The sequence below is a fragment of the Myxozyma melibiosi genome (assembly GCF_037950935.1).
Source record: "Myxozyma melibiosi strain Phaff 52-87 chromosome Unknown BZA70scaffold_5, whole genome shotgun sequence".
NCBI lineage: Eukaryota > Fungi > Ascomycota > Lipomycetes > Lipomycetales > Lipomycetaceae > Myxozyma > Myxozyma melibiosi.
Window position 1 is genome coordinate 851,166 of NW_027042919.1, and position 10,709 is coordinate 861,874.

General features: G+C 49.1%; 3 protein-coding genes across 3 annotated transcripts; 1 reads left to right on the plus strand and 2 right to left on the minus strand.

The window, feature by feature from the left end:
• Positions 1-74: 74 nt before the first annotated feature.
• On the minus strand, positions 75-2,374 carry BZA70DRAFT_278592 (uncharacterized protein). Its single transcript, XM_064912619.1, has one exon. It carries the CDS (start codon positions 2,129-2,131, stop codon positions 527-529), a length of 1,605 nt encoding a protein of 534 aa, XP_064768660.1. The 5' UTR covers positions 2,132-2,374; the 3' UTR covers positions 75-526.
• A 2,893-nt stretch (positions 2,375-5,267) lies between these two features.
• On the plus strand, positions 5,268-6,847 carry BZA70DRAFT_278595 (uncharacterized protein). The gene has a single exon (XM_064912620.1). It carries the CDS (start codon positions 5,581-5,583, stop codon positions 6,466-6,468), a length of 888 nt encoding a protein of 295 aa, XP_064768661.1. The 5' UTR covers positions 5,268-5,580; the 3' UTR covers positions 6,469-6,847.
• Positions 6,848-7,656: 809 nt separating this feature from the next.
• On the minus strand, positions 7,657-9,635 carry BZA70DRAFT_166274 (Rhodanese-like domain-containing protein). Its single transcript, XM_064909831.1, has 3 exons — positions 9,021-9,635; positions 8,339-8,962; positions 7,657-8,281 (listed from the first exon to the last, which is right to left on the minus strand). The coding sequence occupies exons 1-3, from the start codon at positions 9,503-9,505 to the stop codon at positions 7,849-7,851; spliced, it is 1,542 nt and encodes a 513-aa protein (XP_064768662.1). The 5' UTR covers positions 9,506-9,635; the 3' UTR covers positions 7,657-7,848.
• Between the last annotated feature and the right edge of the window lie 1,074 nt (positions 9,636-10,709).

The window sequence follows — 10,709 nt, forward strand, 5'->3', positions numbered from 1 at the left end:
TTTACCACCCTTCTCATCTCTCTTCTCGATATCTCTACGTCCTATCTTGCTAGGTGCTGTAGTTACTGGTACTATTCCGAGGAAAAGAATTTTATTTGATAAGCAGAAGCAACTCAGACAATCAGTTCTCATACAGAGATGCATAAAAATACTCGAAAAGAAAACATAAAAATATCCTTGCAGCTGTCCTAGCCAGCGAGCCCTGTCCAATTCCGTCAAAAATTGCAGCCATACTACCCAGATCCATCACAAAGATATCATCCGTCATATGCCTCCTTCTCAGAATCCCTAAATCTCTGCACAAGAAAAAATATCGGCCCTGCAACTTCGAAAAGAATAAGAGACCGGCAGTATTACTACTACCAGCCCCTGTCGATCGGCCGATGTGTCCACAGAAGTAAAAGTCATCCCCAAGTATTTGTAGTTCTTATTAAAACCTGCATCGGACGCGATATAACCCATAAAGAAGAAGAAGAAGAATAAAAATTCACAAGACACTTGCTAAACCACACGTTCAAAGTGCGATTTACCACAAGCGCTCCTCAAGCTTCAGCTCGTTCTGAGTACCAAGGCCAACAAAAGCGCGCAACAAGTTCTCCAAGCAAGCACGCTGCTTGTTGAGACCGTTCACAGCCATAGTACCAGGGCGAGCAAGGGGCGCCTTCAGCCAGTAAGACAAGACCGACAACACAGGGTAGAACTGCTCAAACTTGGCATCCTCATCAGCCGCAAGCTTGTAGCTGACACGAGAAAAGAACTCGCACACAACAACAAGATCAATGATAAGAGGAGACGCCAAAAGAGAATCCTCGCACACATTGTGGATAGAAATGGTGTTATGACCACCCATCATCAACTCAGAGTGGTACTCGTCCATAGCAACCTTGGAGTCGCCAACCGCAGGAACGTACTTGATGACAATGCAGTGATCAATATGATCTCCCTTCTCCTTGTTGTACAAGATCTGGTTGGAAGCAATCATGTCATCGACAACAGACTTCTTCGAGATCTCCTTCGAGCGGAACTGCTGGGGCGCCGAAAGGTTGAAGCCATCGTTGTTTCCAAGATGGTTGTACGAAGCAATCGACACCGGGCGGATACCAGCATCAACAAGGAACTGGGCCAAAACAGACTTGATCTTAGTCTGGCCAGACTTGAAGTCATCTCCACCGATAAAAGACTTGTGCTTCTCAGCCAACTCAATGCAGCCAGGAACAAAAGTGTTCTGGGGAGATCCGTTGATGAAAGAGACACCATCGAGGATACAGGCCACAGCAAAGATAGTCGAAGGAGCAATCTCCTCGTGCGACTCCTTGATCGACTTGATCAAGTTCTCGGCGGTATCGTTCACTCCGGGAATGATTTCAGCGTAACGCTCAGTGTTGGCGGTCCAGACAACAATGACCTTCTCAAGCTCATTCTTCTGCTTGAAGTCAGCAATATCCTGACGGAGGCGCATGACATGATCCCACTTCGAATCACCGTCAATCAGGTTATCGGCACGATCGTTCTGGTTGGCGGCAATGAAATCAGGATAGTAGATAGAAGGAAGGGGCTTGATCTGGGCCATGTACTTGGCAACCTGACGCTGCAAGTCATAGTCGAGAACCTTGGAGCGCTCCATAGCCTCAGCCAAGTTGGCAGAGTTGATATCCCAGCCTCCGATGACAATGTCGTTGGGGTGAAGCATGGGCAAGATCTGGTTGAAGGGAGCGTAAGCGTCATTGCCGTCCTCATCAACACCCAACTTGAGAGTGGAAGCCTGGGTGACAGAGCCGTAGTAGTTGGGCTTCTGAAGACCCTGCTTGCTGCGGAAGTTGATGCCGTAACGGTTGGCGAGGATAGTAGCGGTAAGAGTGGAGCCGTTGTTTCCGCCAAGACCGACCATCATCAAGCCAGTCTTGGGGACCTTGAGGTCGACCTTGAAGTTGTAGTCAACCTTGCTGGGGGTGACTTCAAGCTTTCCACCCGGAAGACGCTTGACGGTAGCGTTCTCGTAGGTGTAGTCGGAGACAAGAGAGTTGTCGACGACGCGAGCTTTGTCGGACAACACATTGACGGTTGTGTATCCGGAGAGCACGTCGGGGACAGCGGTTGAGTGAGAGGACTCGCCAATTGCGTGAGGAGCCATTGCGAGAGAGTAGAGAGTAGTAGAGATTGAAAAAACGATTAGACTAGTGTAGTCGATTGAGGATTCTTCTTAATGATAGAACCTATTGCTCCCACCCGCAGCAGCAGTGGAATGAGAGTGTTGGAACGAGTGGTGAGCAGAACCGAGTAAGTTCGAAAACGTGGTGACTGAGATGAGATGCCGGGAAGGTAGGGTGCCTTGCCAGCAAGAATTGAGTGGATGGGAGAGAAGGAAGATGGTGAAGGTAGGAAGGAGAGGAGAGAAAGAGAGCGAGACAGCGGAAGGGGGAGATTTATAGTAATCCATTTGGGGAAATTGGGGAGATTGCGGGGTTTGTGGGCGGCGCAAGTGCACTTTACATTGCTGCTATGCGGCTTTAAAGCAACAGTCTTCTGCGCAGTTAGCACGCTATTTGCTGGGGTTACGCTTTACTTCCACCCCGAGCTGGCACACAGACCTACTTCCAAGAGCTTCGACGCACTCCAGGCCGCTCGAGCTTATCAGAGTGCGGACAGTTGAGGGCCGGAGGCTGTGCTGTTTGTTGAGGTGTCAGCCCAACAGACACGCTGAGACGGGGGCGGAGAGATTGGACGAACAATGGGAAGCCCTACGGGGAAACTCGGCCTCTGATGTGCGCCTGTTCGCGCGACTGTTCGTCCACGCACTTGTCCGTCGTCGCTGCACAAGAACAGCAGAGCGCTGGCTTACAAACGAATGACGAAATGAAGAGAAAAGTTCACGAAATGAAGCCGAGATTAATCTGAGCTTCTGTGAGCATCTGTGTGTTCGGCAGCCTGCTGGAGCTGTTCCTGGGCGTTTTTTATCAGTTCTAAATTATATAATAGATTGAGTCTTCTTATCGTGGTAAATAACTAATAAAGAAGGATTAGTAATTAAATAGAGAAGGATATAATTGCCTGTTTTTCGGTGTCTTAACGCAGCAGCAGCGGGCGAACGGTTTCTTGGCTCCGGTTTGGTTTGGCCGGTTGCCGTTGTTTTGATGTTACATAAGCAGAAACCCTACAACAACTCGTATCACATCGCTCGCGGCTCAGTCGCCCGCTAATGCAGACGCGCTGCAGCGACACTCGACAAATCACACATTCTGTGGTTCAGACCAGCAGACGCTCGCCTCCACACTTTTGTGCCCTTCTTGACTCATCGCGTCCGAACCTGGTCTTCCTGGTCTTTGTTTTCTGCAGCATGCGATGCACTGTCGGCGAGATCTGGGATAGAAGAGCGTGCCTGCAGCTCTCCGCTCCGAGACACAGTCACTCATTGCCTTCACGAGACGCGGCAAGTGCTGCTTCTCCGTCTGCAAACAGCCAGACATTATCATTTCTTATTAGCCTATGCGACAACGCTGTAGTTGATGCAAGCCTCTACGATGGCCTGATTGTGAAGATATCATAAAAGATAGCGTCCCGGTAGTCTTTGCTAGCCTTTGCTCGCCTCCCCGGTTGGGATCCTCAGGAATGCTCCAACGGCCCAAATCTGGTCCGCGCCATCCAAATCTGGACTGACGGATGTTCCGGGCCCAGCGTGCAACGCCCGCAATTGAAAAATATCGTGGAAATAGCTGTAGAGCGTGCCTTCTTATATTTTATAAAAGGCATTAATTCTATGTCATGGCATAGGTGTCAATTCGTAAACACCGGCCACGTTGAGCAGGCTCATGAAATCTGTTTAGCCGAAGCGGTGTCTCGCAAGACTGTTTGCTCGGACCTGCTCATCCTCATCTTGGAAGCTCCAGATCCTCTAAGCGGCAAGCCGAAAACTCAGGCTAACCAAACTAACACCAGCCCGCAGCTACGCCAGCCAGACTTGCGTCCAAACTTGGGAACCGTTACGGGTACGACTAGCTATCCACGACATTTCAGCATCTACTTTGAGCAGTTTGGTGCCGCCGTTGAGCACAATCTACACATTCTCATGGAGCCGGCGGATTGTCCAGCCGCTAACAATACACTTGTCTCCATCTATCTGGCAGAGGCGTCATTTTTCGTCGTTGTATTCGGCCTGGTCTGCAAAATGCACGTTTACTAGACTGGTCGCGTTTGGCACGCGCATGGTCGCTCCCGTTTCCCTAAAAGTCGTCGTTCTGCTGTGCCAGACTGGTTAGGGGCGGTGAATCCAATATCTTTCCAAGAACTGCCGAGTCAGCGTAGAACTTGCAATTCGAAGCGCACTTTACGCACTCTAAGACCGTGTTTTTCCGTGCTCGTTGCCATTCTTGCCGAACCACCACTGACGACGACGCGGCAGCCAAAAAAAACCCTGTAAACAAACACTAGTAAAACTTTATTTTGACGCGCCTCCCAAACTCAATTAGCCCCTTTCCTCGACAGTCACTCATTCTCCACCGATTCTCGCGAGCCAACGTTTTTATTCTTCCCCATCTGCACTCGTTCTTTTGTTTGTTCTTTTGCTTCTCTCCCTCTCACCCCTCCGTCGACATCCTCGCCTACTCTATCCTATGCCACCAGTATACCAAAACTACCCTTCCAGCCAGCTGCCAAGGTCCTCGTCGAGGGAAGACACGCGTTTGCCTCTGCGAATTGATACCGCTGCCGCCAGTATGCCGAATCTCACGCTATCACTCTTTGCTGCATCCTTCTATTTACTGACCTCTTCTTTCAGGCATGCAGCACGCTCCCTCGTCTTCCCCATCTTCCTCTTATTCCTCCAATTTTGCGTCTTCTCCAGCATCCTCATCTTCGCCTCTCTTCCACAAATACAATCCACAAGTTTCCTCTCCCCTAGCTTCTTCCCCGACTTCCAGACGAGTGCCCTCATATATGCCGCGCTCAAACATCGACAGTGCCTTCCCTCCGTTTCCCGACCGCGAGGGTGGTGTCAAAGTTCTCAATGTTTACAAACTTGCCGGCTTCGATGTGAACTCCCACAGCTACAACTACGAACAGCGAGTGCCTATCTACACCTCCGACCGCGATCACTCGGTCCCTAATCGTCTGCCATCTGTTTCCAGACAGCCAAGTGTCGACGCATCCGGCTCTGAAGGTCTGCAACCTTCCAGATCGCTCTACAGACTGGCAAACATTTCCACGCAAGCCCAAATTGGCACCGAGGAGGAATCTCCGCAACAATCGCCGCAGCAGCCCTATTGGCAAAGACCGCAGCAGCAGCAGCAGCAGCAGCAGCAGCAGCGACCACTCGTCACACATTCTCCGGTCAACGACTATCAACACAACAACCAAAGCCAAGCAAGCTCCCAATCTCAACCCCAGTACTCAGAGTCAAAACCACAAGAAAGCGAGTCTGCTTCTGCTTTGGCTCAAAGGTTAGGAAGTACTGCCAGCACTTCCAGCTCCAGCTCCAAAGACTCCTTCTCAGCACGAGGATCAACAACCAGCACCTCTTCTTCCATCGAGAGCCCTTCATATCAAGCGCAGAGCAGTATACCTCCTCTCACGATCAATGAATCACCGATGGATGAATACGAAGCCTGCTCGCCTTCTCCCATGGATGTGGACGGAGGTTACTCATCGTCTGACGAGGAAATGCATTTCTCCTCCAAAGTCAGAATTCTGTCTCAGCTTCAGATGACTCTCACGCCCTCAAACCCCGAATTCCCGCACCACACTCTCTCTACTATCCCCGACGAACCCGACAACGCAGGCGCACTATCTGATGTGAGCGACGAGGACATCCCCAGCACACCAGCTCTGAATATCTCCAGCCGGCGGCCATGGGGAGACGACAGAGAGCTACAGGCAGACGAGTCAAAACCTTCCAGGAAATCAAAGAAAAAGCATACCTGCACAGCATGCAACAAGCTCATCGAAGGCCGATCAATACGCGCTCCTCGCGATGGTTCTGCTCCACGATCCAAGCACCGCTGGCATAAAGAGTGCTTCAGGTGTACGGTGTGCCAGGCGCCTTTTGACGGACTTGAGTGCTACCTTTCTTCCGATACACGGATGCCTTTCTGTGGCGCCTGCTACCACACGCGAAACGGCAGTCTCTGCTGCATCTGCGGTTCTGGCGTTGAAGGTCCTTGCGTGCTGGTTGAAGAGGACGATGACGAGCAGTATTTCACTCGCAAGTCTCATACCGACTGCTTCAAATGCAGCGAATGCTCTATCATTCTGAACAAGTCATACTATGAGATGCAACGAGGTGAATTCATGTGCGAAGTCCACGCTATCCAAACATACAACAAACTACGGGCGCGAGCATTCGTGTCGAAAGGCTTGCCTATGAGTGCACAGGCTGTTGTGTCTGCACAAAAGCGAATGAGCAGGATAGAGCGAAGGCTTACGAGTACGGTCGTTAACATTGATCCGAACCAGTTCAATAGTGGAGTTCCTTTCTGATGATTGTCATTGTTGTACCGCTTTTTGTTTCTTCATTACCCATGGGCGATGGTTTGAGATGTCTATGTACCGTCGACGCGTTTCTACGAATAGATAACAATTGGGTAGTTCACTCACTACATTTCAATACATCATTCTCTTTTTTGTTTATTTTGGGTTCCCGTTGTTTTTCTGTCTATAGTTGGTGATCTTTTGTATTTTTTTAGGGTTGGAATCAGCGCTCTCGTCGTCTGGTTTTGGAAAGCAGAGCATAAACTGTTGTCTCAGGACTGCATGCTTCGTGTAGTCTACTAGTAATGAACAATAGTGAATTGGATGAAATTAATGAACTTACCTTAACAATCGGAATCAGCCCATGGCGAGACATAGACATTCTCACACTCAATAATCAAAAAGGTCTCGGTAAACCACAAGCCCCGCAGTGCTTACATACCAACCAACAAAAGAGCCGTTTGACGCGTCCCGTCCTCTTGGATCTTGGCACGCGTCTAGCTTTACGTCACAGAACACTGCACACACACTGATTCCACGGAATCAAATCGCGGAAGCTTCTTCACATTCATCCTCAAGCTCATTCGAACAAACTTGCGTACGATCCGATAGCGGGCGCGTAGAGCTGACAGCACATGCTTGTTCTATATTTAGTTTCGCCGTACGCACTATTCCAGTCGTCTCCAATATCTCAGTTCATATTTTTTTGTATTCATATCAGCGTCCTAAATATATAGCAACGATAACAAATTATAACTAAATGCCCGAATTAAATTCACAAACTGTCAAGAACTAGCCGCAACAGATCTTCCTCATAGCGAGGAAGACAAGATAGAATGGCTTCTTCAAAGTATATCGGCGCGCCAGAATACAATAGTCATGGATCCCACGACCACAACTTATTCCGGCCGCTAAACTGTATACACAATCTTCACATTTTCCACCATAAAAAGGATGATAAGTAGACGAGATAAATAAGTTAGGCGCTAAAGCGGCCACAAGCATCGACCGTACTGACAGATAAAAACAAAAAACTCCCACACAATGTTCGATTAAATATGCGCAAAATGAGCCGGAAAACAAAAAAAAGATGTGATAGAAAGATATGTAACTATAAAAGTCATGAGATTTTTCAGATGAAACTAAAATGAAATAGATGGAGATATCTGAAGACGATGCTGAAATGCTGTTAGTCTGCTGATAAATGCAGTGGAAATATGGATAGGAGTAGATAGATCCTCATGCTGGGGATACCAGCACTATGGGTATTGCTTTCGCCTTGTGGGAACCCAACTGTAAATTTTGATAAAATCCTTCACATGAAACACGCTGAACGCCAAAACCCGATTGCTCCAAAACAACCTTCCTGGAGAAGACATATCAGATAAGTTATAGAGGCGACTTGGCATATGCGTTGACATCATCATTGTCGTTCATCTCGATGTCACGCGCGGGTGTGAAGGCATTCGAAGGACTGAAATAGTTTGTTGTAGGGGCCTGGAAAGAATAGCTCGATGCTCTAGGAAGAGGAAAACTGAATGATGAAGACTGAGATGCCCCGGAGAAAAGAGAAGTGCCAGCGGTTGAACCAGCGAACGTCGCCGTTCGCTTCATACTTTTGCGGAAGCGATTCATCTCGCGCTCACATTCATGCGAGAAACGCTCATTGCTCATCTTCACGTATTGCTGCGGTTTGCATCGACTGCGATAAGTTGCAAAGAAATTTTGATATCCTCCCTCGAGGATATAGACGTCAGGGAAGTCAAGCTTGGGATAAGCATTCAGATTCTTTTGGCGATCACACGCGCGTAGATGACAAGCCCTAATAGAAGTTAGACAAAGCGATGACAACACACCACAGTATACCGAGTATTCTTACATTCGGGGAGCGCGCTCATGAGAGTATTCACAGTGAAAGATAAGTAGATAGCGTCCCTCATGCCTTTTGCTCAGAAAGTGCTCTTCAAGTTCTTGAGCACCGTTGAGGTTGATTGCACCATCGATGTGGCCCCCTTGATACTCGTACTCAAAGCGACAGTCGATCACAACAAGACGATCGTAACTGTTTGCGTACTTTCCTTCTAAGACATCAATCATGGTGTTTGGAGTAATATAACGAAAGGGAGCGGCATCTTTAGCGGGAAGTGAGGGAAGATTGACATTTCCGTAGTCGGGCTCGTAGTGAGGCGACACCGCAGCCACGAACTCCTCCGGTTTCTGAAACATGCTCTGAGTGCGACGCATTTTCCGATTAGGACGATGAGCAGGACGCGTCGCAAGACCAGAGAGTGGTGAATCCGAGTCTGCAGAAGCAGACTGCCGGAATGCTGGCCGAAATCCCCCATTAAGTGAAGAGACTGCAGGGGCCCTAGGCGCATCAAGCCCCAGCGCAACCGTACGAGAAGCGTAGGGGCTATCGTCAAAGGCTCGATCAAGATCGTCTGCAAGAGGATTGGTGAATGCTCCGGAGCCATTATGCCCGCGGGAGGCTTGCCTTTGGATGCTAAAATAATCAGTCAAAAGCCTTTCAAGCCAGGAGAGACAGCGGAAGAAACACCTACGGAGGTCTGGTGAGAGGTTTATGAGGCAGCGGCGAAAGATCGCTACCATCAGCAGACGGCGACGAATGCAGATTCACAGGCGGTGTTTTGTCGCAAGCAGCCTTTCCGAAAGAAAAGGACTGCATCAGAGAGCGGCGGGGAGTGGCGGTCACCGGGGAGGAGCGGTTGATGTGGAAATTTTGAGAAAGATCTGCCGCAAGAGTGGACGTTGGAGAGTCGAAGTCGCGCACCGAGGGCAAAGAAACCTGGTGAGTGTGAGTGCGTGCACGGAATAGCGCGCCAAAGGCAGACGGCGGAGGCATCGCAGCCAGCGGCGAGGAGCGGTCCATGGTCGAGTTCGTGAGCCGGAGTTGAAGATTGCGCGAAGTGGTAGGTCTTGAAGGGACGACCTCGATGGGAGAGATCTCTGCGGAAATGTATTGAACACGCCAAATTGGGCTTAGACCAGTGACTACTTGAGATGCGCGTTCGGACGGAACTGGCATAAGTTGTGTTGCGCTGTGCGGTTATGCGGCTGTCCTGACAACCGCGTGCCGTGTGCGGCGGCATGCCTAAGGATTCTCTTTGCAGCACTATTTATCTATTTAGATCTCGACACGTGGGTTAGGCGCCTCTGATGTCATCGGGCCAGTCCCTTTCAGTACAATACGGCACGCGCCGAGATTTGACTCCATTCTTCGAATCTGCAGGCGCAGTGGAGCGCAGGATGGCGATTGGAGCGCGTGAGGAATGAAAGACTGAATGAAATGCTGCAAAGCAAAAACGCGCTCTGGGGAATTCGGACGTCAAAACATATCGGGACTGGACTTTGTTTGGCTGGACGGAAAATCCAAACCGATGAATGTCATTCTACGCATTCTTCGTGTTGCTTCTCCGAGCGGGTCGAGCTTTCCACTTATCACGCTTATTTGGTAATAGCGTCGATGCGCTGAGTGGACGTGGCCTGTAATCTCAAAAAGATAGGTAAACAAGGCCCAAACTATAGCATTGTTAAGCTCTGCATAACTACTCCTGTACTTTATCTAAAAGAACTAAGGTTAACGCGTTGCTATACCTTCCTGTTTTCTCGAAGCCGTACTGTCGACGATAAGAGGATAATCATGAAAATGGAATCTTCAAATACACACAAGAAGTGGAGCCTCATACTAAGTTGTAAACGGCGCAAATTCCACAATTCCGTGGTTTGTTTTGATTCATATCCGCGTCACCGTGCGTAGCCCACACCTGTCTTACGCCCTAACCTGGGACTCATCTACTATTGATCCTCTGAGATGTCTACGCTCTATCACAAATGCAAAGTGGGCATTCGGAGAGAAAAAAGAAGGGAATACATTTGTAGTGAACTCCGAGAAAACCAAATTACCATTTGAAGCCAGTAAAACCATTGGAAGCCAGTAAATTATACAAAAACGAAAGTCAAAACGCAAAAGAAACAAAACGCAGCAACCATATCCCGCGCCAATCCCTCAATAATCAAAAAGAAACGCTACTGATAACTGTTTTAAGCCGTCAAGACTTAGACATAACACATGCACTCATTTGGAAGTACAGATACCCATGGACGCTCCAGGTGAGCTACCGATCCAGCCTAGCCCACCCCACCCGTCTTTCATATTTGACACAACGTCCATTTTGCTGCTCGCAAGAGTTCCCTTTGGAGACTCCGGCTCCCCTTCTTCCTCTAACACT